Consider the following 22699-nt stretch of genomic DNA (forward strand, 5'->3'; position numbering starts at 1 on the left):
CGCGCCGCTGCCGGCCGGCCGAGCCCGTGCGCGGAGCGGAGCGGCGGAGCGCTGCTTCCCGCGCCCGCCCGCGCTCCTGCAGGCGGTGCAGTTGCGCTGCGCGGGGACCCGCGTTGCTGCATCCGCGGGTGTCCTCACGCAGGCGTTATCTCTTTATCTTTTTTTGCAGCCACTTCTGACTGCAAAACTGAAGGAGTTTAGCGTCCTGAAAAATGTACTTTTTTCCTTGTTTACCAATAACGCCTGTACTGCAGAAACACAAACTGCGGAAGGGTTGGTGTTACCAGGGTGTAAAATTAACTGCGAGTTGCTCACATGCAGCAGGGGGGGCAAATTAGGACGGAGGCTTCATTTGTAGGAAGAGTCTCCTTCCTGCCAGCCGCTCCCRGCGTAGCGGCTGCTTCCGCGGGTGGCTTAACTTTACTCCATCAGCTGAACATCTAGCTGGGGTGGTGTAATACGCGAATTTAGTACTGCTGCTTATTTAAGGAAAATCAGGAGAGGAAAATTGTGATTAGTTGGAAGGCTCTGCCTAGTAGTAGAAAACCTCCAAGCATAGGAGGAAATTTTGCTGAAGACCTTCCCAATCTAATCAGCTGTGGTGCTGTCAAGGAGATGGCTTGAGCACGGAAGAAAAAGCTCCTGTGCACCTCTGAGCTCGTGAGAAGGTAAAGTGGTTAAATAAACTGCCTGAAGAGTGAACAGTTATCCTGAAGTTAGTTTCTAGTGGCTTCACTTAAAGTGAGCAAAAGGAATGATTGCATTTCTGTSGCTGTAAGAGGAACAGGACAGGGATAGCTATGTTAGCAAGTATTCACTGTTTATGTGCCAGGCATCCAGAAGCAGATATAGAAAGAATTTCATTTTCTAGGCATCAAATCTAGGGTTTTCCAAAAGTCTGCAGGAAGCTTTGCGTAAAGGGACAGTTCAAAATTTAGCTCTTTTTTTTTTTTTTTTTGTAACAGTAAGAAAGCAAGTTGAATGTATCAATAAGTATGAAGTGTGCAACAGTCAGGACTAAAACTTGTGCCTTGCATAGCTGAAGTGATTTTTAAATGTGGTGTTCACTCAGCATCTGCAATGAGTGTGGCTGATTGGACAGTTAGGGATACTCTTGCTACATGTTCAAGGCCTTTTGAATGACTGTTCTCTAGGATGGATCTTCTCAGCTCGGGGGTGTTGAGGAGCTGGAAGGCTGGGAACGGAGCCTTCCTCTGTCCCAAGGAATCATTTGAAAAGAAGCCAGAGGGTCTGAGAGGCAGATGTAGGAGACTTGAAGATGAAACAATGGCAAATGATGGTGTCACGCTTTAAAGAAACTTTGTCTACAGAGAAAGCACATTTTCTGTCTAAAAGAAATCGTGCATTTCCTAGTACGTGTGACAGACCATGAATATCTTTCTCTTTATTCTAATTTATTCACTTTGTGTACAGCAATTCTTCAWACAGGCAGTACTCTGTCATTTGTTGGAGTCTGAATCCACACAGGTGCAGAGCAGGCAGCAGTGGTGTTCAATTTTATCAGATGTCTGTCATGATACAGAATTAGCAGCGTCTGCACGGAAAGTTTTTCAAATGACTTAAGCAATTCTTAGATTCCTCAACTAAGCTCTAAGGGCATGCTCTTTGCTCCTGAACCTTGCTGGTCTTGTGTGCCCAGAAGGGCCAGTGCAAACACTCTTGTTCCAAGGCAGAGTACTGCCCTGAACATGCTCTGCTTAATTCATTGCTTTGGTCCCGCTCACAACGTGGATGCAAGCCAGCRTTCAGGCTGCAGTTGTGGAAAGACAAAGCGTTCCCAAAACGGGCTCTACATAAGTCTCCCAGGAAAGTCTTCTCTTTCCTGACCTACACTAGTAAGCAGTGSCCCTGGAAAGCTCTGCTCAGAACCTCCTTGCACTGGAGAGTGCTGTGAATTGCCAAGGAGAAGAACAGTGCTGCTGCTAGGGACACTTGCATGGGGAGATCTGGAGGAACAGGTCCTAGCTGCCCTCCGCCCTATCTACTGACTTTAGATCTGAACACCATCTCTGAGTAATAATACTGTTCAGAAGAATAGATAGGTGAGCCAGAGTTGTCAGAGGAGTAGGATAAACTTCAGCCACTTCAGCAAAGAAGTTTCATAGCTCCTCGTGGTTGTTTCTGCCTTCTACTCCATCGCTTATCTTCACAGTCTTTCCTTCTTGCATGTGGTTAAGGCCCAACTCCAAGGGAATGCCTMCACAACACAAAAGTTGGTGGGCCTTTTCAAAAGGGGCATCTATGATGGCGTTTAAAGATTATATTAAAAGTCTATTTGCAATAGTATTATTATCATTGCTATTCTAATGGCATTGTTCTTAATTCATATCTCCTTTCCATTTGCTGTTCTTATTAGTTTAAGTGCTAATCAGACAGCAATTGCTCCTTTCCAAATACTTACCGATACTGAATTGCCTCCTTATATTGCAAGGATGTACAGCAATGCATGTTATGGTAAACGTGACCTGTCAGCCCTGAGGCCTGTCAAGGGCAGCGGGATAGATTCATCGCATTTAATTTTTGCTGGCACACAAAGCATTAAGGGGGTGGGACAGGAGAAATGGTAATTTTTATGGGAACCCCTAGTGTTTGAATATGAACTAGTTACTACTTTAGAAAACTTGAAGGAGTCAGTGTTGAAGACTACTACTCTTGTTGCGCATTGTGGATTGCATGTATTAAATTCTTCTTGCTTCTCCCTTTTAAAGGTTTGATGATTGTTTTTCTTTCCTAGAAGAGCAGTAGGATATCATCCAAATCATGCCTCCTGTCTTTTAGTCTCTCTCTTCTGCAGCTGGAAAGATCAAATTGTGTTAGGCTTAACACAGAGCTTAGTAAGTTGTTTTAATATTGATAGGATTGCCTTGTTAAACTCTGTGCAAGAGTCTGGACATCACTGATGCTGATTACTTGCGGAAATATCTTTAGCCTCATCTTGTTAAACTTTGTTGCATTGTTATCTTATTCCCTCTGGTCTTTCGCAGAGTTTTTAATAATTAATTTCTCTAGTTGTAKTACAGTCTATTATATTCCAGCATATTTCCCCTCTCCAGTTACTGGCATTCAGAAATGAGTATTTAAAGTGTGGATGGGAGAAGTTAAAATTCTTTCCTTTTGATAATCCTGTTAACAGCAGATGCTTAGGAAGTTTTTTCTTATAACTGATGATGTCTAACTTGCCTTAACCTCTACATAATAATTAGTGTAGTGGYGAAATAAAAAACTTCCTTGAATAGTTTGAAGTCCAAAACCACAAGTCTTGTGTGGAGCTAATCTGTTAAGCCACAAGAAGTTAAGCTCAAGACATAAAGCAGGATCAAATCATACAGTGACAGCAAACAAAGAAGTTGCCCTTCAGGGTTTTAATTTGAGCGTTGCATGAGTTGTGCTGCGAGACAGGGAGATGGAGGGCCTGGTCTTGCGGGGTTCTTTCTAACCCCATCTTTGCTAGCACAATATGGGATATGGAGGAAAATGCCCAAAGTCTTAGAATTTTAACTGCAGCCATGTTTTTGGGGTATTCCTCCTCTCTTCCCCACTGTTTGCTTCTCTCTAGAGTGTGAGGAGGGTGAGGACCACCCTCTGTGTAGCTCCAGGTACTGAATTGCCAGGCAGCTGGCTATCATCAGGGTCTGTAAACAGCAGGCAGGAAGGTGCCAGCTGAGTTTCCAGTGTCTCAGTCCCCACTGTGCTTGTGTGGGAAGAGGCAGGATACAGCTGTGTCTCTGAATTAGCAGTAGGTGTGGAGGTCTGCTGCAGCTGTGGTGGTCTAAAGGCCCACGGCTGTGGCTTATCCTGTGAAGGCACACAGTCACTGTGGACTGACGGGAAGGTTTGCTTGCAAACCTATCGTATGTGGGTGCAACAAGCTTGCTTCTGGGGTAAAGGTGCCACTGACACAAGGCCAAGTTGCTTATGTAATTTTCTATATGTGCTAGGAAATTTTTTGGATTGGGAATATTTCAGTGCACGTGTCTCAAGTGTCCATGGCCTTAGGAAATATGAGCACCTGCATCTCACACTGCAGCTAATGGGCACAAAGGAGCTGCGCCTCCTCCCAGAGGGGATGAATTGAGACACGTATCTGTTTGGGTGTGATTTAACCCGTGCGGCTTTGAAGGTGTAGTCAGTGAGGAGTGAAACTTCTCCAGAGGAAGGATTGTTTCGCCAGTCCCAGGGAGGGAGAAAGTGTTCTGGAAGTTCCTGGAGCAGGTTAATTGCTTCGTTAGCCAGCTTACTTAATGAATGAGGTGTAATCACTTCATGGATAAGTGGCTGGGACTTCAGGAAGGAAGAACAGCCTTGGGGAAGGACAGACTGGAATGATACATATCCTCACAATTTTCTTTTGATGAAAAATGTTCAGACTGTGATTTCTTGGGCTGAAGTCAAACATGCCAATTGAAGATCTGGTTTGTAGGGAATGAGCTCTAAGGAAGTGTGATTTATGTGGATTTGTCTTATTTGCTTGGGGCTTTTGAGTTTTACACTGACTTAAAAAAAAAAAAAATCAGGAACAGGTGTTTTTTGTTTGGTATCTCAGTAAGAGACGATGCCAGTGATGCTTTCTTCCCTTGCTAGATTCTAATTTCTTCTCCTGCTAGATTCTAATAAGTGATAAGGTATCTGATCTTATCCCAATGGGAGCTCCTTATACAAAATGGTACAGTGACTTCACTCTTCTTGTTCAAATCCTTCCTTAAAATCCTCTCCTCGCTACAAGGTCTGCTAAAGCTGGGTGCTACCAATTGTCCTATAGCTATTGCCTGCCGTGCCAACCAGTAATGTTTTTTTCTTTGCTCTCCTATGTGTATTTGTAAGGCTGTTTCCTCCTTCAGGCAGTCAGTTTTTTTGGGATCATCTCCTTGATCAGAGCCTAGCCTGGGGTATTGGGGACCAAAGACGGACAGGGTTTGTAGCAGGGATGGGAATGGAGGGAGGTGAGAGTCAATGCTTTATTTGAAATGTGACAAAATATTTGGGAAGAAGAATGTTTATCTCTTAAAGTGAGTGCTATAATCTATTGTACAGTGGTCTGTGTGCTGCCCCACCGTTGTGCCAGTAGGATGGTGTGATGAATTTTCCTCACTCACAAGTTTCCCTTTAAACCATGTGAACTCTGACAAGGCTAGAACTTACCCCAGCTTTGCTTCTTTTTTCCCCCCCCCCTCCTCTCAGAGCACTTTATCAAGACATTGCAAGAATACCACGTGGTTGATCCAGCAAGAGTAGATGCGAGTGGGCATTTTCTTTCTTTTAATTTACGCCATCACATCTCAAACGCAAGGAAGAAGAGAGACCTCAGCAAAAAGGAAAATGTGGTATATTATAAAATTAACCATGAGGAGAAGGATCTGTTTTTTAACTTGACTGTCCACATGGGATTTCTTTCCCGTAACTACATAGTAGAAAGGAGACGTGGCAACCACACTAGTGCGAAGATCGCAACTCGCTCAGGAGTTCCTTGCCATTTCATTGGCACAGTATTGCAGCCARACTCTGGGAGCGGGACTGCCGCAATCAGCACTTGCAATGGCCTGGTAAGTGACTGTGACCTTTTGCTGGGGTTCTGGGCTAATTTTGGTCTCATTAGAACTGAGCTAAAGCATTTGTACGTGAACGTGTGCATTAAGAAACTCAGTGGGCCTATCTGATATCTTACTAATATAACTCTCTGAAAATATCAGGTTAAGTCTATGGATATAATCTGGATTTTTGGAGGAAGGGATTGGCAGGTCAAAGGAGTTGATGCTGAGGCCTCTTGGGGTTTAATTTTGATTAGGTGGGTTTTTTTGTTTGTTTGTTCTGTGTTTTTTTTTGTGTGTGGCTTTTTGTTTTTTTTTCTGGTGACCTGGACTGAACATCTCTATCATTTGGATGGCTTCAAGCCATCACTTTGATCCTACTAGTAGTTGGCGTACATTTGCTATGCGTCTGGATGGGAGCTTCTGTTTTAGTTTCCTCTGTAAGGGATTCAGTTCAGGTGCACCAAAACTAGCTTACAGACCAAACTAGCAGGTGCTAAGTGGGGACAACTGAGGGATTTGCTTCAGAAGCGCACTGCAACTTCAGCGGTAAATGCTAATGGAAGCTTAGAGCTTTAAATTTAAACCGGAACCAGTTTTAGTCTTCTTTCAAAGAAGAATTTCCAAGGCTGGAGCTTAAATTTCTGCATTTCTCAATAACCTGTGTTTCAGACTGGGACAAGGAGGTGGAAACCTTATTTTTGCTGTGCTCTGTTTTTTAGCTCTCCTGTAGCTCAGATGAGCCTGAAATACTGTGAACGCTTGTAAGGATGTTTCTAGTTCTAGAGCATAAGGCTGGACCTACCTTGTGCGGGAGGGAAGAGGAGGTGACAACCCCGGGTGTGGGGACATTTTTAGGAAGCTGTGTAGCATGACACACAATCTGTAGGAAGCAAAATGCAAGGAGCTTGGATGTGCTAGCAGAGGTGATAAGGTATGCATTTGCTTAGGCACTTTAGAGTGACAAATGCTGGCCTCTGAAAGTGCGTAGATCAGTGCACTGACCCCTTTTGGCCAACATGTCTCAATGCACAGGCTAGAGAAAGAGTTTGCTCTTGAGCCTGAACATAACATCGAGCTGAATATCTGTAAAGTATATCGTTTCCCTGCCAGCCTGTGGATGCATAAAGGGGCTCCTTGCTATGGGGAAGTATAAAGCTTTGGAAAATCTGTGGGTTTCTGAAATATCCTGACAATGTGTGAAAAGTAACATGAAGGCAGGTCTGATGTAGATGAAATGGAAACCTTTGGATTATCGCACATGAGTGCTGAAAACCTTTTTGGCATATTGCCTGGGGAAATAAACCATTACTTGAGATAACTGCTGTGGAATTGATGCTTTGAAGATTAGAGTTTTGCTAACTAATTTTTCTGATAGGGACCAATTTATCAAAGCTTCTCTGAAATGCTCTATAGTCATAGATGGGCAGTAAGAAAAAGGTGGTGTGATGATACAAGCAGTTGCTTGGGTTGATTTGTCATGTGCTTTGCCAGAGCACCTTTGTTAGTATTCATGAAGGGAGAACTTGGAAATGAAATGCTGGATCATCATTATGCCTTCTGAAATAGTCCGCAAGAAGGATTTAAAAAAATAATCCAAATTGTTATAAATTGAGCCTGGTAAAATGCTTCAGAAGTGACACTTTCACTTGGGTCACAAACTCTTTGAAGTTTAGTTTGGTTTGGAGATCTTTGAAACATTGTTTGCTCAAAGACAGAGCTGTATTGTTTTTTGTTTGGTGTTTTTTTTTTTTTTGACATAATACTTTTATCAGAAAAATACGGATTTTTTTCCCAAAAGCAAAAGTTTGAAAACAGACTCATGGATTAATTCAGGTTGCAACTGACCTTGGGGGAAAACATGATGGTTTTGATGGGATGATTTTTCAAGTCTGAAAGTGGTAGAGAAGAGGTGAAGACAGGCTCTCTGAGTCTCTGCTCTGAAGAGGGCACAGTAGGAGCTAGATTTGAATCTCTTAGTTCCTGCAAGTGCCGCAGACTGGGGAAGGTGGCTCAGCTTGCCTTTCCTCTGGAAGTTCTCCAAATATTCACTGTGGCATGAAAATATTTATTAATGCCCAATAGGGTTTTGGCAGTGTGGAGAAATGGAATCCAGATTTCAGGATGCTCTGAACCAGTTTGTGGTTGTCTGCTGTGTCCTAAGGTAATGGTTATTTACTGCCATCCTGGAAATGCCCATTTTTTTTGTTCAGCACCATGTCTTTTTTTTGTGTCTTTTTCGTGGACTGTATTGTATTTCTCTATAAAAACACATTTCCTGTTTATTCTCATGAGGCAGAGAAGGAGAACTGAGAATAGATAAACACTAGGGGATTAGCAAAAATTATTTGGGATTAAAAAAAACCAAACTATCCCTTGAGGAGAAATTATACTGTAGGAGATGAATTCTAAACTATGTGGTAAAAAAGTTATATGAAATAGTGAATTGCACAGGGTGAGCTGATAAGGATCTTTGGGACTGAGATGGAAGGAAGAGAAAGACGATGGAAAGAAGAGAAAGACGACAAACTGGTGTGCTTGAAAGGTATCAGCTACCCAGAATACAACTGAGCAGCAGTGAACACTGCACAGGGCCTTGCCTGTGAGCGCCTGGGTGAGGACTGGGCTCTTCGTGGGTTTGCTTCGGCAAGTGGGTCCCAGTAAGCTGCAGCTCCCCAGCCAGCCACTGCGAGCTCGCCAAGTGCTGGTGCAGTGCTCAAGCCTCACGAGCAGATACCTGAGCAGGTAAGAACTTATACCTTAGCATTCAAGTACAGGAAACGGTAATATTAGTGATGCTTCCTTCCTGGCACCATTTTGGCTTGACTGCTCTTGGTACATTATGAAATGATAAACCTAGTAGGCTCTTTTGTGGAGATGGTCTTTAATAAATGAAGTGAGGCACCAATTTACTGTGGTAATGAGTGACAGGAAAGTGTGTTATCCCTAAACTACTAATTTTTGGCTTTCTTAATGGGCTGGTCAAAAAACTTATAATACTGGAAAATATTGATCTGATTAAATCAGTATGTTTCACTGGAATATCCCTTTTGTTGAAGTTTTAAGTGGAAATGGTTGAAATGTTGTCTTGATGTTATGTTGAAGTGATATGCTAAAGAATATTTCAACTTGTGCACCAAAAAACCCAAACAAACAAAAAGCCCTCAAAAACCTTTTGGCTGGAATTAGGACAAAATAAAATCCTACAGCTGACTGTAGTAGGGGAATCTTAGTTTTAATCTTCTTCCTGGAATGACTTTCTCTTTTATGAGCTCTATTTAAACTATTGTTCATATTTAAAGGTTCCTGATTTTCCAGGATAATAGCATAGTATAAGAGCAGAACAAAGATGTGTGGTGTAGGTTTGTCCTGTCATAAAGATCAAACGCAGCACCGATGGAAAACATAGAAATGGACTTTCATTTCCCATATATTTTTATTTTAAAATATATTCCTGCTTCCATTGACATTACTGTTACGGGCATCACTTTTTCATGTAACAATGGTATAGCTCTTACTATTCATTTTTATTCATGACATTTTGGGGATTCAGTTTTTCTCCTCTATAAATCAAGTGGACAGAGGTAAAACAGCTGTTTCTGAGGAGATGTAATTTCTAGGGGGCATCTGTTTGACTGACTGATATTTACAGATGACTGAAAAAGAGAAGCAGCACTTGCAAAATGTGGGAAACAACTTTCTGCCTGATGCTGTTAGTGTTTCTCCAGGTCAGCAGTATGCTGCTTTATTAGCTAGAAAGCCATCGTCCTTAAGATTTACAGCATTTCTTTTTAGGTGGCTTGAAAAAAACCAAAACCCTCTGATATTTTACTAACTTCATTTCCTGTGTATTTATATATTCCCCAAATGGCCTGCAAGTGGAAGAAACAGAGAAGTCGTTGTATGAGGTTTTCCTTTTTGATTTAAATATGTCTTTATTTTCAGAAACATGTTTGGAAACAAATGGCTAGGTTCATAAAGGGACTTTGGACAGAACCAGACGAGAAGATAAAGAGGAAAAGCCAGCAGAGATCTGGAGGAACTGAGCTGTATTTTCCAAATGCATTTTTTTCTGTTACCTTGTGATATCCTTTTCTCCATTTCATGCTAAGGAGGTCCTTCTTAACAAGTTGAAGAACATCAGTGTATAAACTGTCTCTTCTTCTCTGGGTCAGTTGTCTAGTTAAGGCCTTTGCACTTGTGGGTCTGGCAGAAGAGACTGCCCCACTCTTCATGAGGCGTAAGACTGTCCCATGCTTCTCACGTCGTTGCAGACCTTGCTGTTTATGTGGGGGGCACAAATGGAGGAGGAAACGCCAAAGAAAAGGTCACCACTGGAACACTAGAAATGAATCGAAAGTGGCACTTGAGAGAAGAGCGGGCATCAAATCTCTTAGGTACAGGAAAGTTTCCAAGTGGAAGTAAATGGAGGAAATGTTTTCATTTTTGTCCCTGTCAATGGAAATATTTGGATTTGTCTTGGCGGTCTGTTTAGGACAAACTTCTAATAATGCTTTACATTTCTACAGTTTCTTTCCGCAGATGGTTGTAGTGAATGTTTACAAACACTAGTGTGTTAATTCTCAGTTGTGTTAGTCCTGAGATCCCTTGTGTAGCAGCAGTAATGTCAGCCATCCCCAAAATAGGGCTGGGAAGGGAACAAAACTCAGGAAAGTTGAATGAATACCCTAAGTTTATGCACTGAGTCCTATAGAGTTGGGGAGTAAATTTTTCTCCAATAATCTGGCTTCTTCATCAGGAACAAGGAGGGCCCTCTTTTGTTCATCAGTAACATGGACATTTTTTATAGTATTTTTAGAGGAGAGGACATCATTAGAACTTTGTTTCTCTGACATATGTTTAAAATGCAAAGCTGTCAATGGACAGTTGCCATTGAACTTCTGGTAATCTCTTTATTTTCAGAGAACTTAAACATTAGCATGGAAACAGAAGAGGAAAACTGAGATCAGTCTTTATGCTTGTACCTGGTGGAGCTCTCGGACTCCCTACTTGGCCTTGCACAGTACTGTGAGCAAGTCATGTTTTGGCTGCCTGTAGCTGGTTGCCTCTGTCCTGATCAACATGAGGCTAGCATTTGCTCTATGTGCTGTTGTTTTCTGCTGTCTGGACAACAGCAATGAAGTAGAGAGAATCATGAAGGCATCCGTTTCTTCCCCCCAAATCCAGCTACTGCAGAACGCTGCAGCATTTCTTCTCAGCAGTGATGGGCTCATCAAACCTGTTGGCTGCTCCATACCCTGGTGCCCTGTGGGAAAACTGGGTGRGGTCTGCTGCCTGTGCCCAGGCGTTTTAAAAGACGGCCCCCACCTCAGTTCTTCCTTCTGTGCCCAGCCACATTCGGGGCAGCCCCCTCTGACCGCTTTGGTGGGTGCATGATGGTGTTGGTGTTGTATGGCAGCTGGTGGGAGATGCGCTGAGTGGGTCCTCTCTGGGCAGGTCAGTGCCCGCCCTAAGGCATGCGACAAGCTGTCTGTCGCTGAAAAGCAGAGCAGCGCTGAGTTACTCTCTAGTGTAACCATTTGCCTTACTGCAGGGTATCACCATTATATGAAAATGAAGAATGATCTCTGGTACTTATGCAATACTACCTGTATTCTTAATCTTAACAATGTTGTGTAAAATCCATCAGTGTCATTTTATCTTGCAAACTTGCTTCAGTTTTGAGGAATTCAGTATTTTCTCTGCTCCCGTGCTATATGAAGAAACTTTCCTAGTTAGCATGAGATGCCTTTTCCATACTGACCCTTGTTTTATCATCTTACAGTCTGTCCCAGGTGAAACCACTCCATGCAGGTATAAAGTATTGTGCTCTACGAGAGCAATCTAATACTACTATTCTAGACTTTCCCCTCTTACGGGTATGGAAAGCCTGTGTCAGCATGTCAGGCTACTCTAAGTCGGTGTTTTCCTTAGACAAGGTTTAGGGATAAAGAATTGTTTACTTTAAAACAGTTTTATAGTAAGGAAGCAAAGTAACGGAAAGATAAAACGCATACCAAGCTTATATATTCAGTAATAGGGATTCTTGTCTGCTTCTGCATCTTCCAGTTTGTGAGGCTGACTTGTTAGTAACAAATAGTTTGTTAACCTGTTGTTAAAGGTAGTGATCAGAGCCCTGCAGAGCTACTGTTCTGCACGCTCCACTGCTATAGCCTGGAGAAATGACCATGTCTCTATTCCCTGCTGGACTACCTGTGTTTTAGTCCTTGTGATGGATTTTAGTTCATGTGATGATGAGGATTTCCTTTGCTTTTCATTCCCAACATTTCCTGAATAACACTGCTGCTGCATATCTAAATTAGCATTTTCAGACTCCAGTTTTAACCTATTTTTTTCCTTGTTTCAAGTCTGGTAAGGCAGAGTATCACATGCCTTAATTGTTAGTCACATGTTATAATGTTACTGAAATCAGCTTGCTCTATAAACATAATACTCAAATGTAAATAGAAAGTGAAACTGAATAATCGGGTGTCTGGATTGACTGACCTGTAATCTGGTAATTCAAGGGAACCTTTCAGGATTGTTGTTACAGTTTCATGAAGTAAATTGTCTGATGATTTAGTAATGCAGCATTTTAATAGCTCTGAAATTTAATAGTTTCTCTCCTTGTAACTAGGTCTCTATCATAAGCCTAAACTTGGGCATCCTGGTAGTGTTCTTGAAATCTGTGCGGCTAACAAAATTATTTCTCCTCAAATGCGACTGTTTTTCCATTATCACAAGTGGATAAGTATTTGGCAGTGAAGAAATACACTTAAGTAAAGGTTACATTTCCCCTTTTCTTAAGTTGCTCTTGTGGCCATCTGAAATTGAATTCAACTCTTTTCCCTGATGTGGAATGTTACAGTCTCAGAATGCATTTGGAGAAGTGTTTTGTTTTGATGGCTCTTATTTTAAGAGATGCTGATGGCAAAGAACTGAAGCATATTGCTATTGCACTACCTGAATAAATGAACTCTATTCTGGGATCAAGTGTACGCAGACACACATGCAAAAGTCTTTCTCCAGAAGTCTCTTCCCTTATCAGTTTTGTTTACTCTAAAAGAGATAAGGAAAAATATTCTGGGCTGCATTTTCCAAATTCTTCTGAAAGCTCCTGTTTGGAACAATTTCATGTGTTAAGGTTTCTTTGTTTGTTTGTTTGTTTTAATCCTGTGTTTTGAAGCTTTGCTTAAAAAATGCATTTTGTTAGTAATTGTGAAGATGAGAGTCAGCATCTTCTCTTACTGCAATGTAAGGAGGAAAGTTTTTTCCCTTGACTATTTTGCTGCTTGGAAACAAGTTTTTCCTTTTATGTAAGAGAACTATGCTTTTTTTTTTTTTTTAATGGGTAAAAACTTGGAGAAACTAATTTAATTCATCTCTCCCTACTGACTTCAAGTGAGTTTCTCAATTCTTCATTTGCCGTTCCCCTACCTTGTAGTAGTTGGTGGATCCTGCCTGCAGTTGGAAGTACAGCAGACGGCTCTATCTGTTCATGGACCTCTCTGTTTAGATGTCAGTGACATCTGCAGAGCAAAATCTTTTGGTTTGTCCAGCCAGCAATAATCTGTTGGAGCCAAAATGCAAGGCATAAGGAGCCTGTGGAATGGCAGGAGGGAAAGGGAATTTCTCCATGCTTGGCTATAATAGAGCCTCCAAAGTCTAAATGTTGTGATTTGGCTTTTTCTGCCATATATAAAGGAGGAAAGAACTGTTAGTAACTCTGTTGTGTTACTGCTGTATGTTTCTTCTTCTAGGCAGTAGTAACGCAAAATGCTGTAAGTAGAAAAATTTACACTGAAAGTAAAGTCAATGCACACTGTCCTGTCTGTTTTTTGTCATGTTTTGCCAATATTTTCTGTATGATAATAAATATCTGGATATTCTCCTTGCTTGATTAGTGTGTGGGTTTGTTTTTGTTTTTTTAATTCTCTTGAAGACATCTAAAGTCAGATTTTGCAGATTTATTATTCAAACTCTGATTGGTATTTGATTGGTACTTTACATCAAAATCCATCCCTTTTCTTTGTGTTTGAGCTCCAACTTCATCCATCTGCCAGCTCCCTTCCCCCAGTCTTTTGTCTGCAAAATACTCTAATTGATAGGTCAAATGAATCTCATCAGTGATCTCAGTCCGTGAGAATCTAGCTGTGTCTGTTGTTGGTCAAAGGCGACAAGGCCAAGACCAGCAGTGTGAAGCTGTTAACCCAGAATCTGGATATCGACACAGTTTTTACTATGGAGTTGGTACATTTCAGTGAAACTGTTATTGTTGGGATAGGTTAAAATAAGGATTAAAGTAGTTACCAATTTGAATGGAGTGTCCAGGATTTGAATGTCTTGCTCTTTCAGGATAACGCTATGATCTTTTGGGGAGATACAGAAGGCAGATGTTTTCATGTAGTTTTAAGAAGTGTTATTCTCTTGTTTAAATCTGTCTACTTGTTTGCTAGTTGCTTTGGAATGCTGCTCTGAAACAGAGCTATACAATCATACTTCCAGCTTTTACGAGCCTTTATAATGAATCTTCTAATATGTTTTTTCCTGAAGGATTGCGCTTATGAAAGGTGTGGGTGGTGGTGGTTGTTGTTTTTAATCTCATCTCTTTATTAAAAAAAAAAAAAAAGCTTCTCACTGGTTGAGGAAAATTATGAAATTGCGGCCCCACTCTAAAGGTTCACAACCCAGAAGTTAAATGAAAAAATATATATAGTATCTTTTTGATTGCATAAGAATGAGGCTTTTAAGACAGTCTGTTTCTGTTCCTTCTAGTATCTTTGGAATTTGTTGACGGAATTCAACCAAATCTGAAAGAAACGGAGATATCAGACATTAAATTTTTACAAATTTTGCAGGTAAAGGAGAGAACTTCTGATCAATCAAATGACCGATCAACATAAGCCAGTTGGTCTGYGAGACAGCACAGCTGTAACTTGGTACTGAGTAGGGTGCTGAGCTGCCCTGGCCCACCTGGGCAGTGAGGAGTCCTGGAGGAGAAAATTCAAGGGATATTGGAGAAAACTGCTTTCAGTGAGGAAATAGAGCATATGTGGGAAGCAAATCTATGGGAAACCAGGCTTTGCTATAGTTCTGCTGTTCTCAGAATTGTTTTCCCTGGTTGGCATATTAACTGTTAACTTCCAAGTTGGACCTTTCCTTTCAACATCATGGAAGTGGATTAAAGACTAAGAGTTCTATCTGCTGTACCTGCTGCCCATTGCAGCACATGCTTTGTATGTAGTCATTAATGATGAGCAAGAGAGGGGAAGAACTGAAGCTTTCTATATACCCAGTCAGTGATGCGTATAATGTGACATTAATAGGGACAAATCTCACTGATTACATGCCTTATTTCCTAGCTGTTAAAAAAAAAAAAAAAAAAAAAAAARGCTGTCTTTCTCCTGTTCTCAGCAGATGTATGATCACAAGATGTTAGGGGGTGAATAACAGTGGGTGATGTAAACAAAAGACCGAAAGATGCTGGTTTTGCTGCTTGCACTTAGAGGAAGCATGGGCTGATGGCCTCTTCACAGCAGCTCTGTTGGGCAAGGCTTCTGGCCGCAGCTGAAAACCAGCAGCTGGGAAACGAGATCCTGTCTTTTCAATTCTTTGTTGGTCAAAGATGATCAACGTCGGTCCCTGTGTGGGGTAAGCATTGAAGGCTGCAGAAGTAGAGAAACAGCAGTGAGCTAGAACCGAAGTTTTGCTTTGCCTCTCAAGGGTGTCAGTGTCAAGCTCTTTCACTTATTTTGTGTCTGATCCTCTGAAGTCTTGCACTTCTGTAAATAGATAGCTCTCATTACAGACAGGTTAGACTTGTAACAAAGGCAATTTTTTGTGGATTCAGATCTGTGTTGTGTTGAAGACTTCAGTGATGTCATATGTGTTGGGTATTACCACACCATGCCAGATGTATTGGGTTCCTCCAGAAACTGGGGCTTAATAAAGGACTTTCTCTACCCATTTGTTAATTGCAGCAGAATTTAAGTATTTTGTAATTTAGACTGGGATACTTCAGTGAGTTACTTTCACTGTCTCCAGAGCACGTTTTGTGGCATGAGCACCAGTTGCAGAAAGGTAGGCCAGAGTCTAGTAGCTCTGGAGAAAGATCGATATGAAGTTGCAAGCTTTAAAATAAAGCAAGCCGCTCACTTTGACTGAGCAGTAGTGTTTAAACACATCCATTGTGCATTCCATATAGCTCTGATGGCAAACAGCAAGTCCCTAGTAACACTGCTCGGGCTTGTTGCTACATGGAAATGCAAAGGGTAGATCTAAGTCCATTGCAAGTGTTATAATTCACACTTGAGGCTCATGCAGACGCTGTTTTTGGTTTAATTTCTTTATTCAAAATCTGCTCTTTGTAATTTTTTAATGTATATATTTAAAACAGAACAGATTCTAAATGCTCAGTCAGAATTTGAGTATCTTTATTCATAAGCAATGTTAACTTGATCTGTTTCCTTATCTAGAACAGTGATGGACCAAATCTGTTTAAGACTGTAGGAAAAAGGATGCTGTGCAAGACAGAGCCCATCTCCAGCAATGATGGTAACTAAATATCTAGGGAAGAATAAGAATAGGGTAGGCATGTAGCACCTCTCCCCTGTGTCCTTGCTTGCTTCTGTTTTCAACTCAGATCTGATTTCTTGATACGAGCATGGTTTCTCTTTGAGTATCTATTAATGGATTTGTCTTTCATGTACTTGCTTGGCCTCCCCTGAGTCACTTTGGTGCTAGAAGCATGAATCTTTACTGTGGATTTCAACACTTAAAAGTGGATTTAGACCTTCCTCTGTTTGTTTTTAACTTGCTTCCTATCAGCTTCATTTGCCTCTGTAAATTATTGTCTTGGTGGAGAAAATGAGTAGTCAAACATTGATCGCAGCTTTTGAGGTGGATTATTTAGTGACGTAGTGTATTCTGTGTTATCTCTTTGTTTCCTGATAATTGCTAACACTCAATATGCCTTTTTTTGACAGCTGCTGAGATGGGCTTGTTCTATAGTTTAAATTTTTTTCCATGAAAATGTCAGCTCAAGTTCTTATTTCTGTGCAGTAACAGGTCAGAGCCCATCATTTAATATACAAAGGTCAGGATTATTTCTCTATATCTTCCACCCTTCCCTTGCTGTCATGCATCCATTTTCATGAATCTACACTGAATTGCATCTTCCTGAAGTTCATCAGTCTTCCCTTCTCCTTTACTCTCCTGAATAACTTTATATCACTAACATATTTTCTTGCTTTTGTGCTCAGCCCTCTTAATGAATTGTCACAAATGTGCATTATCTCCCACACAGCTGTATTTGTGACTGGCTGTTTGTGGTTATAGGACTATTTGGAGACTTTAATCTGGGTTGTCTTTTGTATAGACTGTCTCGCTCTGCTCAGTTTGTCTGAGGTTTTAGTATAGATTGTCTCTCATTAGTGTAGCACATTGGAAAGAAGTTCCCTATCACAGGAGACAATGAAATGAAAAGAAAAATGCGATATAGTTATATATCCTGTATAACAGAGACTGCAAACTAATTTTTAATCCAAAATATAAACACAAGGGAAGTTTCCATGAAGAAAATGTCCACTTAAGGTTCCTTTGCAGCAGCAGCATGTGGCTGTAGCTCTGGAGCTTAATGGAATTTAATAGTTGAAGCATATATCTTCTTCATTTTTATTACCTTTGGTTTGTACCTTCATTTTCTATTCCCCCAAATTTTCCCCTGAGTTTGAGTTTATTAAATTGCTAAATCAAGATATAATCAGGTCCACTGTCTTTATGATGAAATCAGATCAAGCAAATAGTGTATTGAGTATTGGGGAACAAGATGTGTTTGGTTTTGGCAAGAACGATTGCTAAACAATTTATTTTCCTTTTGCAGAACCTCCTCTGTTGGGAATTAACATGCTTCTGTGTTAGCAAGAGAAATATGAATAATTTTTATTACTGTAAGGATCCACCAAGGGGATTTGTGGAGCTGAAATAACATTGTAGGTAGAATTTCACCCTTGTTGAACTCCATTAGATGAAAGTTCCCAGGCAGCATTTGAGACAAGCGTCTCTGCCAGAAGTACACTATGAATAATTACTTTTAGTGATTTCTTATCAACTACAAGTTCATTTCAGATCAACTACATTTTAATTTGGGGAGTTTTATCACTGAACAGCCCTCCCCCCCCTTTTATTTTTTTTATTCCCCTTCTTTTTCCTACATACCCAGGTTGTGTAATTTTTGTGTGCCTTTTTTTGGTTAGATCCAAAACTAAATTTTAGGTGAGGTTTACCTCCGGATATGTATGTTAAAAGCTTGAAAAAATTTTTTATTTTGGAACTGTAAAAATATTGGACTTTTTTTTTCCCCCCATTTGTTTATTGAATTGTTTTGGTTGATCTCAATATGCAGTTTGGGGGGGGGGAAGGCAAATTGACAGAAAAAAATCATCAGCTTTATATTCCTGAATGCCAGGTACTTTAACAATAAACCTTGAACAATTAGTCTCTTCTCCAAAATGTTGTTAATTAGTCCCCAATTAGATGCCTGTTATTTTTGGAAGAGAACAGCAAAATTAGTGGAATTTTGCTTTGCGATGTATTCCCATCAATATGGAAGGGTAGAAAAGATATTATATTGCACCCATGCAAATATTTATAATGTCTTTGGTGTTTTCAGGGTGGCAGTCAATTCTTTTAAAAATCATTTTGTCTCCTACAATAGATTAAACTTGTATTTGGATGATTGGCAGAGGTACATTGTTATCTGTGAACACTTAAAGTCAGAAACTTCTGAAATTAAAAGCAAACACACTTGGAATATAGTTTCCTAAATTTATGCTAATAAAGATTTCTTTTCTTGGGTCCTTTATATGAAAGAAAGCTGTTCCTGCGGTTCTCCTTAGAACTGTGAATCAGTGCTAGTAACTTATTTTAGTAAGCCGGAAATCCTCAGTCTCTTAAGRAGTTGTGTGTGCTGTGGTTCCCCCCTCTTCCAGGCAATCTAGTAACATGTTTTAAAAAGCGGCATTTTCATTAGCTGCCCRTACTGCCGGGTGTCGCTTGGAGGGGTTGCGCCTTGAGGGGTAAATTGTAATGGGACCGGAGGAAGTTGCAGACGTGACTGCTTGCAGGTTAAAATTCAGTTTGCTGTTGAGCTGCAGTAATCTCAGTGCTGTGACTGCTCTGACCCCTCGCAGCTCTGCCCACGGGCGAGCAGCTGAACGGAGAAAGAGCGTGACTGAGAGTCCTGGTGAACATGGACGGGGCCTGCCCTTCCCGTACCTTGCGTGGTGGTCGATGGCGTGGGGCCCTTCCTGCGCAGGGCCTGGACACGCTACCAGGCTTAAGTTTGGAATAATAACTGAGAGGCTGGAAACAGCAGGTGAGGAGAGCGTGTGAAGACTGGGGGTTGAGCAAGTGGCCGCGAGCAGTGCGTGCTGGGTTCCTGCAGTGCACTGATGTACCTGAGGGTTGTTTAAAGCCACCTTAGTCGCTGGCTCTGTTGGGCAGCAGCGTGGTGCAGCGAGGACCGTAATGCTGCCTGTGCCCTCGCGCTGCTGCCGGCTCTCGCCGCTGCAAACGCAGTGCTGCCACATTTTTGGAATGTGCTTCTGCCAGAAGTGAGGAGGCAAAACATCAAGCCTTGGGTCTCTGCCTCCATCTGGAAGTAACGCAACCCATGCCCCTTGCTCCAGACTGCGTGGCAGGTTGGCAGGGTGGCCCTCTGTGGGCAAGCTGCAAATGAGTGTTAGGAAATCTGGCTCTGCAAATATCTTCCAACTTTTAGTCTGTTTTTTACTGTTTCTTATCTCTCCTCTAAAGCAGGTGTTGCTGTTGTAGCTCAATTTGCAAATAAGAAATAAGCTATCGCTATAGTAGACAGCCCACATAGGTAATACAGACACAGCCTTCAGTATGGACTGTTCCGAGTAAAACAGAGCCTGCCTCTGTTGTTTGAAGTTTCATCTCATCTTACGCCTTTCTCCCATGTATTTGGACATGACTCTAGAGCCTTGCTTGCCATTTCCATTTTTCATCTGTCAAAGCATTTCCCAGTTGTTCTTATTAAATGATTTTTCTTGCACTCTAATTTGCAGTCCCTAATTCACTCTTGTCTCTGCTGTCTCTTTTAGTGCTGCATAATTGAATGATGTATGGAATGAAGTTAAGGCTTCCAGGTGTTAGCCTATGTATCATAATTTGTCCTATATTATGAAATTAAAAAGGATATTATTTAGTAGAAATAGGGCTGAGGCTTGCATCTTATGAGTGTGTGTGTGKGGGGGGAAAAGTCTTTTTCTTATAGTGGATTTCTTGTATTATTTTTATTTTTTATTTTTTTTAGCAGAATTGCTGTAAAAATAAGCACTTCTGACAGAGCACAATGTACCAGTAGGTTGCTGACAAATTAACTGGAGTAGGGTGATGTGATATGAAACAATATACAAAATAAAACAAATTGACCTCAGCCAGCCTGCCTCACAGCAGGACCACAGGAGGCAAAAGGCATTTGGTGACCTCTCTGGGGTAGGTGTGTAGGTTTCCAATTTTGCTGTTCCTTCAGAAGCAGGAAAACTTAATGTCTTGGAAGAAAAGACTTCCAAACTTGGTGATTCATGAATAACCAGAGTGAATCCTGCCCGCAACCCTCTGGAGTAGATACCTGATGTGTAGTCCCAGTTCTACCTTGGCAAATACAGCTGCTGTAGTACCTTCACTTCCTAGTCAATGGCTAAATACTCCAGCATCTTGCACGGAGCAGGGAAACATGAATGAAATAAAACTGCTCCTTGCAGCATCACCACCCCTGCTTCCCGCCCTTGCCCACTGTGCAGCGTGACATGATCTACCAGCTGCCTAAGTATAACCACTCTTGTGATTGCTGTAGTTCGCATACGTTCTCCTCTAGCTAAGTTTCTTTAGCCAGCTCAGCTGTTATGATGGTACCTCGTAATAATTATGCTGGTAAGTCAAAGCGAGAAATTAAAATAGTGCAGGTTTCTCCTTCCACAAAGAAATACATATTTCTTCTTTTAATGCTAGCTAAGCTACAGGGACAACATGCCACTTGTTTATCCAATTAAGTGTTGTTTTGCCTCAAATGAGGAAATGGATCTCAGTTTTGGAGAAGAATTCAAAAGTCTCAGCATAGTAGCAATTTAGAAGAAAGATGCCAAGGAGACATATAAAAGTAATTGACCATTACAGCTCCCAAAGGAGCCAATGAAGGAAGGATGAAACTGGAGAACATAAGTTAACTATGACTAACTGCAGAGCCCTTACTTGCAGCAATTATCATTGCTTTCCAGGAAAAAGAGGTGGGGATGTATTAAAAGACAGACTGAACACACAGTGCCAGATCTTCAGCTATGCTGATTTACCCAAATGAGGTTCTGGGCTATCAAACTTGTTTTGTAGTGGTGATGTGAATTGCTTTGCTGGACCTACAAAAAGGAACTGGCTTAGAGATCATGTTGCATTATCGTTTTGGCGATTTTTCTTGCGCTTCAGACATGACATCTTCCAGCAAGATAGCAGAGCAGATTTTGGCTTAGTCTTTTCATGTTATGCCTGCAAATGTTACTTTATATGGTTCTTTTTCAAGCTGAGTTTATTACTGAACACTTCTTACGCTCTCAAGAAATGTGTTCTATAAAGACCTTGAAAGACGGTTAAATATTAAATTATAAACCAACCAAGTTTGTTTGTCTAGCTTCTTTATGGAGACCAAAGTTAGCGAAATTGAGTTGCATTTTTCAATTTTGACAAGTGTGTTCTGTGTTTTCCAATTGCTAAGAATCTTTCTGTTCTTTGAACTATGAAGTCACATCTAACTTTTGGGGGGAAGTTATTCTTTATCCGGGACACTGCAATGTAAAGACCTAAGATGCAGAGCATGGACACAGTGACATACAAAGCCTGTAAATGAATTAGTCTTGAGAGTTAAAAGTCTGAATCAGAAAAATACCTGAGGCATAATAGCTCAGACTCACAAAGAGGATGTATTTCTGAAGTGTAGGAATTTGTGAATTGTCAGTCTGCCTTTGGCATTTCTGATGTAGCCCTCATACAGGCTATTTTTGTGACTGAGCAAATCACTAGGGTCCCATTTCTGTCCAAGTCAGGAGATCTGAGTATAGCATAGCTCCTGCCTGCCTTAAAAACAAAACAAAACAAAACTTTAAGTGAGAGAGAAATGTGCTCAGGACCTATCCTTTCTAATCCTGATTACAAGATGCGGGCTGTTCAGATGTTTAACCTGACCATGACAGTAGACTGAGCAGTGATTTATAGCAGTGCCACAGAGAATTTGGTAGTATTTCTTGCCATCCTTTATATCCCCTATAGAATTAAACTGGGACTCTTACAGTTGTGAAGCACTGCTGTCCCATGGAGCAGGTATTACTGACTGAGAGGAACTGGGTTAGGCATTTGGGAACTGTATTTCCGCATTTCTACCCACCCAGTTGCGCGCCACTAAGCACACTGACTATATATGCGGCAAGATGTGTGCGTATGTACCTCTATGTAGCATTTACTCTCCAGTATTTGGCACAGATCAAGTTTAAGGATATCTCTGCCTCTCAGAGCACGATCTTATTTGGGATTCGGGGTATAAACGCAGGCCAGTGTAACCTGCCTTTCTCCTGTTTGATGTCAAGACATGAGCCAGGTTCAGTTCTGCTTTTTCAGGCACTGCTACTGCTTCCTCTCCATCACCTAGAGATGGAGCCCTCTTGGCTGACTCGGGTGGCCCGAGTTGCTTGTTGCTGTCTTGAGTGTAAGATACCTGACTGATAGCTGAGTAGTTGATCAATTGGTCTAATTTGGCAGCAGTAAGTAGGAACCTGAATGCAACTCAAAGGGACTAGGAGTGTAGTTACTGGTGATTGCAGAGGTTTCAAGAGTGTGCCAGGGAGTGTGATGGACTGCAGCACACAACAGGCAGCAGAAAACCGCTGTTGCATTAGAAACCTTCTCGCAGGAGTAGTGGCAGTGTGGGGGGAGAAATGTCCGGGGCTTCTGGACAAGACTGTAATCTCAATTCCAGAGTACTGGAGAAAGAAACCCATAATATTGCAAATACCACAGATTTTTAAAGATTTTTTTAAGATTTTAAATAAGTCTATTGAATTGCATGGCTTCATAAATCCGGAGAA

General features: G+C 41.3%; 1 protein-coding gene across 1 annotated transcript in view; it reads left to right on the forward strand.

The window, feature by feature from the left end:
• Positions 1–4945: 4945 nt before the first annotated feature.
• ADAMTS12 (ADAM metallopeptidase with thrombospondin type 1 motif 12) overlaps positions 4946–22699 on the forward strand; it is a 162633-nt gene continuing 144879 nt past the window's right edge. Inside the window, exons 1-2 of the mRNA XM_026087174.1 lie at positions 4946–4961; positions 5200–5561. Of these exons, the coding sequence (XP_025942959.1) occupies positions 4946–4961; positions 5200–5561 (378 nt within the window). The remainder of the gene's footprint in view (positions 4962–5199; positions 5562–22699) is intronic.

The sequence above is a fragment of the Apteryx rowi genome, unplaced genomic scaffold (assembly GCF_003343035.1).
Source record: "Apteryx rowi isolate R43461 unplaced genomic scaffold, aptRow1 scaffold_71, whole genome shotgun sequence".
Classification (NCBI taxonomy): Eukaryota; Metazoa; Chordata; class Aves; order Apterygiformes; family Apterygidae; genus Apteryx; species Apteryx rowi.